Below are 17,766 nucleotides of genomic sequence, written 5' to 3'. Positions count from 1 at the left end.
ATTAGGACTCGATTTTCTGGCTACTCGTCGTCTCACTACTTCAATGGAACTATTAGCTAGAATCAATTACGTTGTACCTGTTCGATGTTCAAAATGCTATAAGCCTTCCAAATTTACCAAACCAATCGTGCGTGTAGCGATAACGTCGAAACGAAGTTCTCTCTAGGAGCTTCAAACACATAATACATAATACATAGCTTTTGTTGATGATGAATGCATAATTGTTGGTTGTTGGATGTGGCTAAACCTGCTGTTATAATACAATTCTCCAGCGATTGCAAACCACGCACCCGTCTGTTAGAAGTTAAAAAAGTCGAATTATAAGTGTCATAATTACGTTATTTCTTAGTGTAGTGTAATATCATACCAACAGCCACAGAACTTTGTTCAACTGACAGCTAATGCCAAGGCAGGGACCGAAAGAGCCAAGCTAGGCTCTACATAACGCACTAAATGCTTCATTCAGTAATGCTATAGTTAAGAAAACAGGAAACCCCACGGCTTATTGTTTTATGTCTAAGTTTTTGTTTTTATTTCGCAGAAAACATCAATAACAGACTTGCATGCAAATGACAACAAACCATGAAACTAAGTCTCACAGAAAGTGTACCCAGTGGTGCTAGCAATCCAATCCAGGTACGAAGTAACTCTTGTGTTCACACTTGGAAAATTGGAGGCACAGGCCACTCCAAATCCAACCACACCCACTTCATACACCAGCTGAGATTCCGGCGCCGTATAATACAACGGACCGCCCGAATCGTTCTGACACGTATCGTTACCAGCCGCAAACGTGCACATCTGACTGGCCAGGATCGTACGCGAAAGTTTGGTCGAACAGCTGCTAGATGTCACCACGGACAACGTTGTCTGGAGCAGCTCATCCGACTGTGGTGAACCGAAATCTATCGCACCCCACCCGAGCGCACTAACGCGTACGTTATCGAAGGTGCTGTTAGTGAAGCGGAACGGTAAGCACACTCGGCCTACGCCAGCATTGAAGACAATCGTGTAGGTAGTTCGCACCAGTGCAATATCGTTCGTTTTGGCAGTGGGATTATAGCTGGGATGCGGAATGAAAGTAGATATCAACATAAGCACCGAAAATCGGGTGTCTGTGCCTGTTTTAATATTCTGATCGCCCACAAGAACAGTTGTATTGGCGACCGATTTGGTCAGCAGACAGTGAGCAGCCGTAAGCACGTGGCGATCGGTAACTGCGAACGAATTTTACAACAATGTACTAGTGCAAAGGTTACCACGGGAAGATCTTCTTACCAATCGTAGATCCACAGAATATCTGCTTCGTATTTACATCCACCAATGCCGACATCATCGGGAACTCATTTGCCTGCGTTTTGAAACCATTCACGATGGTGGGCTACACTCAACAAGGTATAGAAGCCAGAATAAAGATCTTTTGCCACCGACAACTTCACGACGAATAATTACCGTTTTGCGGCGTCCACAGTCACACGGGATCTTCACTGCCGTTATCTGACAACGGAACCGTCCACCGGTGGTAGCCGTACTGCCCAGCAACGCCACCACCAGCGAGTTGTACGTACTCTGCACGTTGAAGGTGGTCATTCCACAGCGATTGTCGGCATCGCCCAGATTTGGATCACCGCTCAATGAAATGGAGAGTTTGTCGTACACGCAACCAATAGTCGACGGCAGATACATATCGTAGCATTGCACGTACAGATAGTGGCCAACCGGTGCGTTCACGGTGTACCGACACTTTGTGCCCGGTGTATAGTAGTTGGGAAAGCTGGGCGATTGTATTAAGCTCGTTTGACCGCTGGTGTATGTGTACGTATAATCACACGAACCGTACTGTCCTGCGACGATTCCAACCAATGCCAGCAGTATCGTCCCACTCGATTTCCAACCGATCAGCACCACCATCTTGAAGCGTTCGGTTTGTCTCCACTCTTCGCGTGTTGTTACACATTCGATCGTACACGATCACTAAACTGTTTGATCGATGCAGTATTAGCATTATAAAGTCTCCAATCGCCGCACTAACGCAATCGTAAACCACTTCGATCAGCTCCGAACGTCAGCGTGTTAAGGCGAACCAACTGATCAAACAGCCACGAGAACCACGATTGTGCCAGTATTGTTGTCAAACTCCCTCGTGTCTCGAGGGGAGAGTACAGAACGTTGTGCTTTTACAACAGCTACTCTCATTCACGGTACCTGGTGGTGGACTAGACATTCGCAACCAAACTTCTACACCATTGTCAACTATGCGAAAAACATCTCGTACTGCAATGTTCCCCCAGAACAACAACATCTTCCGGATGTTCGGCCATCGAAACATCGACAAAAACACAGCCAAATTGAAATCGACATTCGTTGCAAAGGTAATTCAAATCATTCTTCCAAAACACGCCACCTATTTAGGTGAAATCAGTTAGCCTGTTCGTACCGAAGGTACCGAAAACATGTGTTTGAAAATTACAAAATATACGACCATTGTTTACTATCTTCATCACCTACACAGATCGATCAGAGGTGGGGCTGGTTGGTGGTGCCAGCCGGCGGGGTACCGAGTAAAACGATGTTCCAGTTAAGATAATAATTTGTCTTGTTTTACGTTTATCACCTACAAACCTCTGTGTACATCTGTGTCCTCACCTTTTCGGCGTGCGCGAAACGCCACCACCGTCAGTCCGTTCTACTGTTTTGCAATGCGCGGAAGCATAGTTCTTATCGCGTGGCTTTTCGGCACGTTGTCCGTGCCGTTCCCATCTGTGGATGCCCAATTTAGTGGTTGCGATAGGCAGAAAACATTCACGACCGGTGAAGTGTTTTACGTGGAGACACCGAACTTCCCGAACTATTACGCGAAGGGTACCAACTGCCGCTGGCAGCTGACGGCCCCGGCCGGGAGCACGTTCTACGTCAATTGCTATGATATGTATCTAGCGACGGTAAATACAACCGCTTATCGCGCACCGTTTCGCTGCGTTTCGTTATCATTTTTTTCATCCAATTTTTCCAGTCAACCGGATGTTCGGCAGATCGTTTAGAGATATCCCTCCAAAATGATCCTACTCTCGCCTCTGCTACCAAGTACTGTGGGCAGAATACTTTCACACTAAAATCTACTGGTAATCGGGCCGTGTTTGCCTTGCGCTCGACCACCACCTCAACAGGAGGACGGTTCCGGTGTCAAGTCGTGGCAGAGGCAGCAACATGCAAATGTGGATTGCGCCGCACCTCGAAGATTGTGAATGGTGTCCCGACGCTGGTCAACGAGTTCCCAATGATGGCGGCCCTGGTCGATTCTAAATCACGCTCAGTCTTCTGTGGTGCTACGATCAGTGAGTTTCTCGTCGCTCGACTTATTGTACACCATGTCTGATAACGTTTGTTCTGTACGCCTTCAGTTTCCGAGTATCACTCGATATCAGCCGCACACTGCATGAGGGGTCGTAGCATCTTGGCATCAGGGTTGCTGGTGGGTGATCATGATATCAATGTCGGTACGGACACTAGCTACTCGGTGCTGATGCGTCTCGCCTCCGTTACGAATCATCCGTCGTTCGTGTTCAGCCCGTCACAGAACGATATAGCGATCGTGCGCACTGCTGATCGCATCATCTTCAACGCTGGCGTTGGACCTGTCTGTTTACCGTTCCGATTCTCCAGCAACAACTTTGCGGGCTCGATCGTTGAAGCAGCCGGCTGGGGTACGTTGGACTACGGTGCACAAATCTCCAACGTTCTCCGGAAGGTGTCGCTCAACGTTATTACGCAGCAGGCTTGTCAAGCGTCCGTGGCTAACATTTTCCCGTCGCATATCTGCACCTACACGCCCAATAAGGACTCTTGTCAGTATGATTCTGGCGGTCCACTCTTCTACACCACCGGTGGTAACGTGTATTTGGTCGGTATCATCAACTACGGTACAGCCTGCGCCACTAAAAAACCATCCGTCAGCAGCCGAATCACTTCCTACCTGTCGTGGATCCAAAGCATGACACCGGGCATTACCTACTGTATGCCGTAAAGGGATCGAATCGAATGAAACTTTGAAATGAATTAAACATATTTACCATTGCAAATCAAGCAGCTGTTCTTGGGAAACTTACTCCTCTACTACACGAAAGCATACATCGGGTGGAAACGTTTGATCTTCGATCGCACGGATGAATGTGTTTATGGTAATGAACTCGTTTCAGCAAACGTTCATTTGCGTTTGCCCAAATAGATTCCGGCGCATGCTCACTCCGCATGAAAGGTTTGTTTTGAACAGTGCGTCTTCTGCGCAAGGTGGTCGGCTTTAGTGCCGTAAAACACCACTACCACTGTACAGCGAAACATTTCATATGATTTATGTGGGACGATATTCTTTGGACTGGTGTGAATTAATAATTGAATTCGGTTCCGATGCTGATAATTACTTGATCTATCCTTCATGTTGCTTCCCACAACCGAAACACATATTTCTCCCTTTGCTATTTCCATCCGCATAGTGTGTACACCACCAAATAAACGCACCTCACCTCACTGACCAGCACAACCACCTCGGCCGTTGCGGTCATGAATCGATGAACCCGGTACGGTTCGGGCCGAAAAAAAATCGACCGATCGTCGATCGCGACTCAGTCGGTCGCGAGTATTTGCGCATGCAAGATCACGGTAAATTTGTGTCAAAGTGCAAGTGATTAAACAACTAGTTTTTTCTCTCTCTACATCTGCAACAGTTGATGGTTGATAGTTGATGGTTTCCGGGGAAGCAGATATCAGTTAATTCCACCATGACGAAAGCAGTAAATGCCGGCTGGAAGCTGGATAGTGATGATAGAGGTACGAAAGGATTTTTGTGAAAATGCGCCACTCGTCTGGAGCACCATAACCAGGTGTGCCGGAGCAGTGGTTCCAATCGTCCGTTTTGTTACACAATTTTTCTCATCCACAAAACGCGTCATGTGAGGGACTAGAACGATTTCGCAATTTTCGCCATTTTCGTACCGTACGGTACGGTCAGGTTTTTTCGTGCCGTATTGCGTGCTTGTCGTATTTTTAAACCCACCCAAAGCCGGTGATGAAGTGACCGTCGATGCGGCTGATGCGGGAAAAACTAAGGGAAAACACAACACAACACCGCACGTGTATTTGTGCGATCGGTCGGCTTTACAGCTGTGCTGTAAACGCCTGTCGAATACTACACGGTGACCGTGAAATGCTGTGAAAACCGGAACATTTAAAACAGTGCAGAAAAAAAACTACATGAAGCCTTACGGCGGTGATGGAAAGTTTGTTTGGGTAACATGTATTCTGCATCAATCAATGCGTGGCTGTGTAGTGAACTTGAATGCGGAACATTACTTGTCAGCATATTGCAATAGCAATGAAGTGATATGCGATGTAATTATTTCATACATCAATTTGTGATCCAAAATTCTCCAACAGACGAAGTGCAATATTCGTAGTGGGAATAACTTTGACTTTGAGTAATGGCTGTGCGTGCAAACTGTGCACGCAACTGGAAATAGAAGAGTTGTTCAAGGAAATGAAAAAAAATGAACCAGGATGATGAATAATTTACCCTCTTGTCTTTCGACGAATAGTAAAATGAACGTTTTAGATGTTTTTGGTGATGCATTGAAATATCAAAGAACATTTTCAACGAACATGGAACATTGAAAAATATCAAAAGTCATACTGACAATTATTACTAGATGCGTTCATTGGAAATGAAAAATCCTATACCATGTTCAAAACATTTTTCTGATTCCATCCTACATTAATCCATTTAAATTCGCACGACTATATGCAAAAATAGAATTGTTAAATTTTCGAAGGAAAACATTGAGGCAATCATTATTTTGTAAAATCGGAGTACATCCAAGACTGGTTTCCATCATACTACATCTATATTAAATACTGATTTTGTTCAATTTTTGCTAAATTGTTTCCAAAGACAACGCTCGCAACGACTACCATTTTTAACGAGCTTTTCGCACGACAAGCGACGTTCTAAACGTTTTCAACGAGCAAAATCTCGCATAACAAGTATTTGGATGGAAGCTTTTTTTTTGCTGCTCGTTGGAAGAATCGAAATATTGAAGTCGTCGGTTTGATATGACATGTTCAAAGCACCTTAGATCACTTTCCCCAAAGGATGTCAATTAGATTATACGAAACTTATTTGGCTTGGACTTTGTATTGAGCCCCTAGCCATTAGAAAGCGTAAGTGCTTAGTGTTTTTTTCATGGTTTGCTAAATACGTTGATCATTTCATTGATTTTATTGTCCCTTATCAGCATTTAGTCACTCCAGTTCCTGTCGTTGCATCTGAAGAACTGAATTGATTTTGTTTTTGACGTTATTCAGCTGATGTGACATTATTCATTCAACATTTAAATGAGGCATCGGAACCCGTAGCAGAATTAGGATAAATAAATTAAAATTGGAAAATCAAATCGGAAACAAATGTATCAAATAAACCTTGGCGAGCTTATTGAGTTACCGATACAATCAGGATGTCAAACATCATCCTGATGATGCAGTGATTTATGAGTGACGTTGTGGAAATTATTCGCAGGGGCCTGCATCACCCAAATGTGAGTGACAAAACAGTTATTACAAATACAATAGTATTTCATGATAACAAATAGTTATTTTGTTTTTGTCTTGTTCACTTGACGTGAGTTCTTTTGTTGCACTGTGTACAAATAATCTGTACAGTTCTGTGCTGGTTTTAATAAATCAGAATTTATGATTCTATTTTCAACAAATTTCTCAATTTTTTATTGCATAATTTTATGTTAACGCCGTCATCATGGAAGAAATAAATAAATTGCATAATTTTCTTTATTTTTTATGAACTTCGACGTCTAGAAATATAGTATGATATTTTGTTTGTAGTTGTTATTACCGAAGATTTGTTTTTACGTTAACCAATCTTTAATAATCGTGCGTGTCGATAGCAACGTCGGTTTTCACACGACGGGACCGGTCCAATATCTCATCTGGATCAAACCCCCGTACTATCCCACCACCGGTAAATAATGCCAAAGAAAGCTAGCAATGGGAGGCCTAGACCTCTAGCACTTGTTATGCCAATAAATAAGAATCTTTGATAATGATTTATTGGAAAGGCGTCAAAGGCGTAAAAAGATCGGCTGCATAATGATTTTACATAATACCGCCTCACAAAGAGCATGTAGCTACATTACCTTACAATGATGGCTCATTAACCAAATAAACAAACCACCACCCACCGATATGACTGTTCATTAGTGAATGATATATTCAATGGAAATCATTAGTACGAAACGGAAATGGTTGATGGCACGCTTTCGTCAACGCGGAACTATTCATTTCATTCGGCACTCCAATCAAAACCCAATGCCACCATCGAAGTTCAATAATTACCGCGAGTGATAAATTCGATTTACACTAAATGCGTCTCGCCATACTGTACGTGCGCCCGCCAAGGGTACGGGCACTATATTTTCCTTCTGCGTAATGCTCACGCACTCAGAAACGGGTGACGACGCACGCTAGTGGCCGCAATCAGTACGTACCGTACCGTAGTTGTAACTCACTCACCGAGCATCCCGAAAACGATGATGTTCTCCAGAGGGCACGTTTTACCTTAATTGAAGGCATGGAAAACTTTGGCCCCACCTTTATTTGGTGGTCGCACACCCACAGCACCCACCGAACACGCTAGCATTTTGCTGGCTAGTGTATCTAATGGCACTAGTGCCGCCTAAATTACCGCCATTGGGTGCCCGCTCTGTCCCATCCATATTCTTCCACCACCGGTCGCGATGGGGCAGAGGACCCCGTGGTAGGGCAGGCGAACGACTCTCAATTCCCGCGGGTGCAATAAATAGCGAACGTCGAGGAAATTATCCTCCATTTTGCTGTGAGACCGGGCGCGCTCTCGTAAATCCGCCGACAGGAAGGCGAATAAATCTTGATATACCGGGCGGATGTGGATATGAGTGGAGTAATGAAGGAGTGCGGTGCGGACAGCGGAGTGGAAATGCGGTCCGAGGCTCTTAATCTGCCCGGAAGTGTGCTGGGTGTTTTTGGGGTGCTGGGTAGTGTGTATTACGAGCGAATAATTGTGCATAATTGCTTGCTCGATTCATGCCATTCTGGGAGTGAGCAATGGATCGTATTCTCCGAAAAGGGAAACCGTTGTTCGTTTCACGGTCACTAGTGGTGTCCTAATTCCCCGGAAAAGGCATCGAAACATAGCTTCCGTTTCTTTGCCATTTTTTTTTTTGTTTTTGTTCAAACTACAGCGGCTCTAATAGAGTTAGAACAAGTCATTTGCGAGCCTCACCAAATGACACCGATAATTTCACCACAAACTCAGGAAAACGCTGCCACCCGTCCCCGTCTTATTCGCTTCTTAATTTCATCCTTGGCCTGAAACATTCCCATCAAGCACAACATCTTGGTTCCCAAAAAGAGAATGAAGATGCCAACGAGGAGCGAGGCAAAAAAAAATCAAGATCATAAATATACGCTACCGCACGCCATTAAATCTTGCCCCACATGGCATCGTTTCACTCAGAATCAAAACCCTCCCGATTACGGGTTCTATTCCCGGCATTGGCAAGGGTTAACAGTGAACGGGCCGTCCCGCAGATGAAAGAAAACGAAATCTGCTCGAGAATACGACTTTCCACCCCAAAAGGGACGACGAATGGGCTCCAGAAAGCCACTCTGGATCGCCGTATACTAGAGCAAGCGAGCGAACATAAATTATGCACAAGCTTCGGAATTACACTCGCAAGTACACCGGGGTGGATTTTAAATAATTTAAGCAAGCTTTTCCACCCAACTTCCTCCGCTTCGGAAACAATGAGTGCCCGGCAACTGTGCTGCTCTTCGTGTTCATTGTATTTACCGCCGCACCGGGGAAGTATCTCATGCCTCGACGGTATTCGTGGGGCAAGGAAAATGGAGTGTTCCTCCCCCCCCACCCCCTCCCCTCCCAATTCCCCCCAACACCAACCCCTTCGACTCACCATCGCGAAAGTTTCATCAAGGCGCGCGAAAAGTCATAAGAAGCTCATTTAATAAGTTTCGTACCCATAAATCCGAATGTTAACGAGGCCCGAAAATGCTTCCCCAGAAAAATCTCACCTGAGCACGGATGGAAGCGGAAACGATTGTCATAATCTTCAAACTGGCACTGGTAGAAACCCCCGTGCAAGGAACACACAAAAAGGGGTATACTGGCGTGACAGTGTGCTGGAATCGTTATGAGTTTTTCACAAAAATTACCACTTTTAAAACAGACACGTCCCACGTCCTGGTGCCTTCCCTCCGCAATACCTACGGCGTCCACAGTCGGGCGGTTCCACTCGCGCTAGTTAACACCATGTCGGTGTTCTTTCCGCTTCCCTGTTCTGGTACAGTGCGCACTTTACAAGACATACTTGCCCACTCTCAATTCGTACCGCTAAAGGTATGAGGTTGTTAAACTCGTAAAAAAGATTGTCGAAGAATGTAAGCAGCGCGACAAAAAGCTCTCTTTAAACGCTTTAAGCGTTCTTACAACGAGATGGCGTTGGTGTTCAGGTTGGGAGTAGTTCTTTTGAAGTTAAACAAGAGTTTCGGATTTCAATAAACATGTTTGAGAAAATTTAAAAAAAAACCAACTCCCACTCATCCTATCCGAAATTGCCTTAAGGAAAGAAGGCGTCGTTATGTATTCCAGAAAATAAACAAATTTTTGTATTATCTTTCGAAATACGACAAAAGCAGCACAGATTTTCTCAGAAAGATTTATTTTCTATCGTTTCGGATTGTTGACCCCAATTAATTGCTTCATTTTTAAAGCAAATTTATGGCAAATACATTAAATAAATAAGTACAAGATATAGGAAAGTGAACCACGTCACTCAAATATGGGTGACACGAAATGTTTCCTGCGTCACCCAGATACGGTCTTGTACGTTTAGTATAAAGTATTCCTATGCTATTGCGTTTGTTCATGCCGCAGTCCTTTTTTCGCGATAACCGATCTTTGATAATCATTTCGTGAATGTTTTCTAATTTTGTTGTTGTTGTGTTGTACCGCATTGCAAGTACATTTACAATCACTATCCCAGGCAATAAATGCAAAATTGTCGGCATATAAATGTATTTCAATGCAATGCTCATTGCTTCAATGGATGCTACGACCTGTTTGGCTTCAACTCCTGCGTGTCTCAGTTAAGAAATTCTCTTCTTCTTTTAATCGCCATATCCAATGAACAAAATATGCGTTCAGTCAGTATTTGGGCCCAATGTCATGTTCTTGTTTCAAGTAAAATAAAAAAAATAAAATGCAATATGCTTTTTTCGTGATTTTTATGCTCTGGTGCACAAAGGTGCATTTTTGCAACAAATCGCCCACAGTTAAGCAATTGTTTGGCTAAAAGTTCCCATTTAGTATACGTTGAATTGATTCATTTAGAAAATTACGGTTGTTTGTTTTTCGTTGTCACTTAAAATTCATAAGTGAATTATAAACAATTGAAACTTCCTTTTACATGAGCTGGAGAAACAAAACTACAAATCCAATTTCGCCAAACATCTACCTGACTGAAAATCCGTCTGAAATGAATTACACTTTTAAGTTATGTTTCCACTCAAAAATTATGCACTTGCTCAGACAAAAAAGAAATCGCCAAGAAATACAATTTAATCAAAACAATATTCCTCATACAAAATAAGACACACCAAATCACTACCGGTGCCGGCGATCTGTACCAGCACGAAAAAGAACCACCTGTATCGCACAGATCTCCGCCAGGCACGATAAGCACCAGAAAGAAAAAATGCGAATGGAAAGCAACGGGATGATGCTACTTGTTTCTCTTATCGTCTTTATTTCAAATTTATTCTCAATTTATTTCACTTCGCTCGGTGTGCTCGGTGTACGCGAAACATTCATATCGGACAAGTTCCGCCCGTGCCAGTGCCCGTACCCTGCTGTCATACCGGGACAGGATGCTACAGGAATTGGAATTATAAATATTTTATTCTCATTCCCTTTTCCTTTGCATGCCACAACCACTCCATCGGCTCCGTGGTGAACTTCACTGTCCCGCTGGACAGCGTGCTATATCGAGGTGGACGAGGATGAAGCGTACGAGAACGATACCGTTGCCCGGCCGGATGAGAACGATTCCAAAAATGATGACCCGGACCATGGATGGACGCAGTGGAGTAATTTACCGGATCATATTCTCGAGCGCATCTTCTCCCATCTCACCATCAAGGAGCGGTACTACGCGAGCCTGGTACGACGATAATCCCTGGCGTGTCTCTCACCCACAGATGATGATGATGATGATGATGACGATGATAATAACAATGATTACCTGCCGCGCGCTGGCAAAACCATTGCCAACCATCGGTGATGGTGTTTGCGCGACCGATTGATTAATTGTACACTCACGGTTTTCTCTCGCCTCGACAGACCTGCTACGGATGGTACAGAGCGTTCTATCTGCCGCACGTGTGGTCTAACTTTCTGGTCGAGGATGCGACGCTCGGCCGGATGAGATACAACTACTACTCCGGCTGGCAGCCCGTACTCGATCACTCGCGCCTCCAGAGCTGCCTCCTGTCCGTGGGCCATCTCATACGCGGACTTGACTTCCGGCCGCAAGTCAGCTTCAACAACATGTTCCAGTTCATGTCGCTCATCTCGTGGGCCATGGAGCAGAACGCACGGACCACCGGGTGCCCGCGCGAATGGGTCGGCTGCGGTTCGCGCATCCGTTCGCTCAATTACCTGTTCCCGTGCAATATGGCCCTCAGCGAGGATCCCGAGTCAATCAAGCTGTTCGGCACGGGCGGTCAGCTGCTGGCCGCACTCAAGCGGCTCATGCTTTGCCTCACCAATCTGCAGTCACTCTCGCTGGTTGACCTCATACTGGAACGGTACGAAGCGAACCATCTGCTGGACGAGGTGCTCGAGTCCTGCTGTCTGGTGCTGCGCCGTCTCTGCCTCGTCAACGTCACCTCCCTCCACTGTCCCATCATGCACATCGGACTGTTTCTCAATCTACAGGTGAGTGATGACGTCTCCTAACTAAATTATCTTCCGCCCAGTCCATCCCGCAGTGGCCTCGGGTGTTCGTTTCGGGGCACAAGGTGAAAACTGATACCAATCACCACGACACACGGCATCATCAACTGCCTTGGTTGGTCCGGGTTGGTCCCCCACCAGAAAACCGGTCGAAACGTGAAGCCCATCCGGAAGGATCGCCCAGCCCAAGGATATATTGTCAACGAATCGTTTTTCATCCCCCTGTCCAAACAATGCTGATTCATCGTTGGAACCGTTGTCCAGACGCACGGACATCCTTCGAGCGGTTCCACGTGCCAACACACCATTGGCTAATTCCATTACTTTATGGTTGTGTGCCACAGTCTAGGCCGCAAAAGCGAAAAACCAAACCCAAACTCACTATCTACTTTTCATCATCAATTTCATGCCCGCTTTAACAAGAACACTGGGACATTAGAGCAAAAGGACCACAAACCGGTCGGCCACACTGGTTCTGGTTCTGAAGTATCACATCCTTCCTAGTGTGCGACGTAGTTGCCTAACGTGCAGGCGCTTTAAGCCCAAGACCAATTTGCATAACCGTTCAATTTGTAACTCGTCCCGTATCCCGAAAACCACCCACAAAATGCACTATAAATTGTGTACTTGTGTGTGTGCGTGGGAGTGTTTGTTCGTGTGGCCAAGAAAATTGACTCACCCAACCGGGAACTTATTATTGACTCACATACACAGCCACACACAAGCACGCATACAACGCCATTCATTGGGTGACAGATATTTAATAACCGAAAACGATTAATCACCCTTGTCATCGCCTCGTCCGTTAGTTCGTTTCCTTCATCCGGTTTTCCATTCTTCTCCTTTCCGGCGCTCGCGCCCAGATACTGGAAGTCTCGCCGCAGAACGTTGACGACGACGTACTGACACTGTTGGCCGATTCCAAGGTGAAACATCTTACCCTGCTGCAGAACCGCTACACACCGCCTGCCCTTGCCATCAGTCCGTGCTCCGCGAAGGCTTGGCTGACGGTTCGACGGGATAATCCGAAGCTGCGGGTTCACCTGCGCGTCGAGTCCACCACCAACGCGGTGATCCTGCTGCAGCCCGAGGCACCGGTCGCCAGCATGATTTATCAGACGCCCAAAACAATGGTAACTATAGCCGTGTCCGTGTTACGTACCGGTGTCCTGTCTTGTCGCTTGTCGCACACCACATGATGCTTGGAGTGTGTCATTGTTCCGGTATGGACAATATGTCGGTCTGGCTGATTGTTTGACAGCACAGAACGCGTATGCGCCTGCACGAGCAGGGCTAGAATGGAAGCAAAAAGGAAGAAATTAGTTTAGCAACAGCTCGCTAACAGCCCGACAAAATGGTGCCAAGAACCAGCTTTTTCTGCTCACATCTATATTGTAGGCTTCGATATTGAGCAGGCTGTTCGAAAAGCGTTAATAGTGCAGTTATGCTTTCTAGGTTTAGTTGCCATACAGCTGCAGTAGTTGTTTGGTTAATTGCAATTAACGTGGAATTACTTACTAACGATCAACCGATTGCATTTTTCTAAAAGTTAACTTAAATACCCTCACACCAAAACTTTTTCCCTTGCTAATACAACAGTGTGTAACATAACTATATGAGCTATTTTTAAATAATAAAACACCAACCATCACAGATTAGTATTCACTAGTTATATACGTGTTTAAGTTTAGTATATCTTGATAACCGCATGATAGGGGTGCAGAATGTTTTAATTTACAAAAAAACGGGTTCAAAATACACTATAAGCGCAAAATGTTATTAAAATACAAGGGCTCGCAATATGTAAATTGCGTGGCGATTTTGGCATTTAACAAAATTGTGCTCATGATATTATAGTCATTTTTTTTTTTCGTTTTCAAACTAATTCGTCTGTTCGATTCAGTGAGTAGGGCTCTTCTTATGCTATTTAATGTAAAACCCTGTAATTACCACCAAATTCCAATCCTCAATTTTTTGTTTTAACTCTTGTTCCATTCGCAAAATGTGCACACAATATTTCATACTTACTCTGTTTTATAGATTCAGCAAAGTTACTAATATTCGCTATCAATTACTCGGTTCACTTTCGCGCGGCCCAGTAATTTATGCTCGTCATGAGAGTTGTGCTGTTTTGAGGGCATGTAAATTGACAATTAACCTCAATTTAAAAATGAACAACGTATTACTTCACACTACAAAGATTATCACGACAAAAAACTCAATATTTCTTCTCTACAACTTTGTCTAATGTCATAAAGGTCTCCAAATCCAATAAAATAATATCAAACAATTCCAATTCAAACATAATTGAATAATGGTTAGAATTCTATAATTTCTCTTCAAATCTAATTACTTTTACAAACAATACGGCCAGACCGTTCTTCATGAAATCCACAAAATACTTCCAATTTAATGGTAAAATCCAAGTATAAAATATTTGCGTAATATTTATGTCTCCTATGAACAAATATATTAAAACAAATACAGTTATGCATGCTGTTTATTTGCAATATTTGCCAATGACATTCACATTTGCAACGCAGCCCGACTACTTGGATGGGTAGAATATCAGCGTAAGCTACTCGTTTCCTTTGCTATTTTATGTAAAGTAAACCCACTGCTGGAACTAGAACCTTGGGTAGTTTTGGGAAAAGCACAAATGTACCCATGCCCCGGCACACATTCTCCCTAAGCAAAGCAAAAAGTATTCGAGTGCAAAGCAAATAATACTAACCGCACCACAACCGCATCGCCACACCGGGTAAAGGTAAACAGCCATAACAAGCGCAAACATCGCCTCACGTCGTACAGACCGACCCGAACGATTGCTATAAATTATTTCTCCCTCCCAGTGTGGCACAGCACGGCAACGTGGAATGGTACGGATATGGGCAGCTTACAAACTAACACGAATATGTAACATGCGCTCGTTGAGCGGGGAGGAAATATGGAAAAGCTCAAATAAAAACTTCGTGGCAAATACAGTGGCCGGCGCCGATTGTGGAAACCCCTTTTCCGAGATGGAGTGTTAATTAAGTTTTGGGTTTGATAGTTTGTTGATTATTCTTATTCATATACATAAAGGATTTGGCAGTACAATTCCCACTCTATCTCTATCCCTTTCTCTCTCCCAGTTTTTGGAATGAATTTTAAGCTACATGCGCTACGAACACACCGACACACCGGCAATCAGAGTACAATGCATGCAGCAAGCGCAACAGTCGGAACCGATCGCCATACGTTTATCGTGATGCTTTTATGCAGAAATCTCTAATCTCTTGCAGATTACTTCGGACCAGCTGGTAGCGGCCGTTGATGCTTACAAGTACACGCTTACCGTTTACGGACACGAACAGCTACCGGCGGTAGAGTCACCACTGGACGGAGAGTTCCAGGAACGTCCGGACAGCCTGCTGGTACTGCTCGCACGCTCCTGCCCGGGATTGAATGCACTGGTAAGGGGCTTTAGCCGATTGTGACCACCACAATTGTAGCCACTCATTCTACTTCTCCCTTTTTTTTTTGCTCAAACAGATGGTACGTGAGTGCATCTCCACCGCCACAATTCTATTGATTGCTAAATCGGCCCAAAATCTGCGTCATCTCTACATCAACCGGGCACAGGTCAGATTGGGCTGCGATTGGCCCCGAAGTCCCGATTGGACGGACGAGTTCTACGAATGGTTGCAGACCACGGCCGGCTCGCTGGAAGCTACCGAACGCGAGGTGTCCCGCATACTAGACCACCCATACTGGCATCTGCTATCCGTGGAACAGTTCCAGATGGCTTCACTGATGCGACATGTAGCTTTTTGAGGTTCATCGTTTCCATTTTACCAAACCGTCCTACTGTAATGTATACTGGGTGCTGGACACTCGATTGCCGCCGGCGTAAAATGAGGAGATAGGGAGAAAAAAGAAAGAATTAACGAAAAATTACCCACCCTGTTACACTGCACCACAGTCAATGTGCGGAAGGAAAAGGAGTTTTTAATTAAGCAAAAATAATTGAACAATTTTTCTTCCACCACGGATCGAAGTAGGGACCGAGCGAACAGGCAAAGGGGAGAAATTATATTATCAACGTTAAATAATTATGCTGTGAAACTTTCCCGCCAGCCACAGTTGACCGACACTTCTTCACGATCGAACCGGTACAAGCATACGGATGTCCTGCGGGTTTGTTGAGTGAAGTGCAAAAAAAAACTAACCATCGGTCAAACATTAGTCACACGCTGCGGTACTGTCGATGAAGTGCTGAAGGAAAACTCGTCAAACACACACTCACACAGTACAGAAGCGATGGCCAGCTAGTACCGGAAGGTCGGTGCAAACGATGGTGTAGCTGTTGGTGGAGTCGATGGTGAAAATTATACCGAAACTTTTCCGGCTTCATTATTCACGACAGTTGCCACCTGCTGGCGTACCCACCCGTAGGGGACGAAACGATACACGCAAGGAATATTAAAGCAAGGTGCAATGAAAAATGCATTCATGTCAGCAAACTTTCGATGGTGCAAACATCCATTTCGTACAATAAGGATTCGTTAGAATACTTCCTTGCATCTTCCGCGTGTCGCATACCGGAAACAATGTCCTATTTGGAGCAGGAGAAAAACGGACCCACAAATGGGGAACGATTTTCGCCGTTAGTAAAACTTTACCATTTCCGTGGGTCAAATTCGGCAACCCTTGGACGACACCACCGACAGGGAAACTAATTGCTAACTATTCAATAAAATTTTAGCATCACAAACCAAGGGTAACACTGTGGGATGTTGTGATTGTCAAGGCTGAACTTTCTCACTAGCGCCTTAAACAACGCGGAAAACGACAAATGTTGATGACGATAATGGAGATGATGATGAAGAAAAAGGAAAAGAATAAGAGTTTTTTTTTCTCAGTTGTTAAAGTTAAGAGGAAGTGAAAAAATAATTTTGAAACAGTTTCAATTGGTGGGTCACTTTTTAAAAGTTTACGTGAAGTGTTGAGCGTACATCCTTTACATTGACGAACGTCTCATACATCTGTCGTTAGGGTTGACGATTGGTTATTAACGATTATAATAGTTATTTGACAGTCAAACTAGTCAACTACTTTTAAAAGAGAAGAAATATTTATTGTAAGTTTTTGAACCTCAAGGATTGAGGAAGATGTGGTATTAACTTCGAATCAATAAACTAACAAATACAAGAATTTACAATGTTTCTCAGTCCAACTCAAAACTGGCACCATTAATCTCAACGCCGTCGCTTGTACACATTAAAATCGTCCGTTTTCAAATTCATGGTGACATTTTTGACCAGTGACTAGAATTTCTCGGAAAACCTGTGTTTCCATATACTTTAACTTCTTATCAGGTGTTCTATGCACCATTTCATAGTACTTGATAAGGGAGAGAGTCGTCATGATAGAGACAAATCCAGCCGGGAGGCTAAAGTCTGTAATTCACATAATCATGCAAGGGTTTTCATATTGTAGTTGATTTCGTTTGAGCAATGAATCCAATGACTTAAAATTTACAAAATTTACAAAATGTAAAAAGATACAAACATTTTACAAGATATTCTTCAAGTGAGCGGTACTTGCCATATGAATACATTTTCAAATATATTTCTTTTTGTTTTTTTGGGTCAAATTTTGACAAATTATCGGACGGACATTTCATTTTCAACTCTAAATAACCGCCATTT

General features: G+C 44.1%; 3 protein-coding genes across 3 annotated transcripts; 2 read left to right on the top strand and 1 right to left on the bottom strand.

Annotated features, from left to right (window-relative positions):
• Positions 1-588: 588 nt before the first annotated feature.
• Positions 589-1,911, bottom strand: LOC128718740 (venom serine protease-like). The gene is made up of 3 exons (XM_053812360.1): positions 1,453-1,911; positions 1,279-1,381; positions 589-1,217 (listed from the first exon to the last, which is right to left on the bottom strand). The coding sequence occupies exons 1-3, from the start codon at positions 1,909-1,911 to the stop codon at positions 589-591; spliced, it is 1,191 nt and encodes a 396-aa protein (XP_053668335.1).
• Positions 1,912-2,699: 788 nt separating this feature from the next.
• LOC128710471 (venom serine protease-like) lies at positions 2,700-4,024 on the top strand. Its single transcript, XM_053805525.1, has 3 exons — positions 2,700-2,942; positions 3,014-3,335; positions 3,402-4,024. The coding sequence occupies exons 1-3, from the start codon at positions 2,700-2,702 to the stop codon at positions 4,022-4,024; spliced, it is 1,188 nt and encodes a 395-aa protein (XP_053661500.1).
• Positions 4,025-4,775: 751 nt separating this feature from the next.
• On the top strand, positions 4,776-15,889 carry LOC128707023 (uncharacterized). The gene is made up of 6 exons (XM_053801966.1): positions 4,776-4,824; positions 11,095-11,279; positions 11,459-12,055; positions 12,937-13,206; positions 15,358-15,528; positions 15,608-15,889. Exons 1-6 carry the CDS (start codon positions 4,776-4,778, stop codon positions 15,887-15,889), a joined length of 1,554 nt encoding a protein of 517 aa, XP_053657941.1.
• The last annotated feature ends 1,877 nt before the right edge of the window (positions 15,890-17,766 follow it).

Source organism: Anopheles marshallii, chromosome 2 (genome assembly GCF_943734725.1).
Source record: "Anopheles marshallii chromosome 2, idAnoMarsDA_429_01, whole genome shotgun sequence".
NCBI lineage: Eukaryota > Metazoa > Arthropoda > Insecta > Diptera > Culicidae > Anopheles > Anopheles marshallii.
The sequence above is the reverse complement of the archived record's forward strand: the minus strand, read 5'-3'. Positions and strand labels throughout refer to the sequence as shown.

Excerpts from the sequence above, each read along its gene's own strand:
- LOC128718740 (XM_053812360.1), bottom strand. The coding sequence starts at position 1,911 with ATGGTGGTGCTGATCGGTTGGAAATCGAGTGGGACGATACTGCTGGCA. Across the intron at positions 1,382-1,452 it reads ACTGTGGACGCCGCAAAACG|CCCACCATCGTGAATGGTTT; the intron begins GTAATTATTCGT and ends TGTTGAGTGTAG. Across the intron at positions 1,218-1,278 it reads ATTCTGTGGATCTACGATTG|TTACCGATCGCCACGTGCTT; the intron begins GTAAGAAGATCT and ends ATTCGTTCGCAG.
- LOC128710471 (XM_053805525.1), top strand. The coding sequence starts at position 2,700 with ATGCGCGGAAGCATAGTTCTTATCGCGTGGCTTTTCGGCACGTTGTCC. Across the intron at positions 2,943-3,013 it reads ATGATATGTATCTAGCGACG|TCAACCGGATGTTCGGCAGA; the intron begins GTAAATACAACC and ends CAATTTTTCCAG. Across the intron at positions 3,336-3,401 it reads CTTCTGTGGTGCTACGATCA|TTTCCGAGTATCACTCGATA; the intron begins GTGAGTTTCTCG and ends GTACGCCTTCAG.
- LOC128707023 (XM_053801966.1), top strand. The coding sequence starts at position 4,776 with ATGACGAAAGCAGTAAATGCCGGCTGGAAGCTGGATAGTGATGATAGA. Across the intron at positions 4,825-11,094 it reads GCTGGATAGTGATGATAGAG|CGTGCTATATCGAGGTGGAC; the intron begins GTACGAAAGGAT and ends CCCGCTGGACAG. Across the intron at positions 11,280-11,458 it reads AGCGGTACTACGCGAGCCTG|ACCTGCTACGGATGGTACAG; the intron begins GTACGACGATAA and ends TCGCCTCGACAG.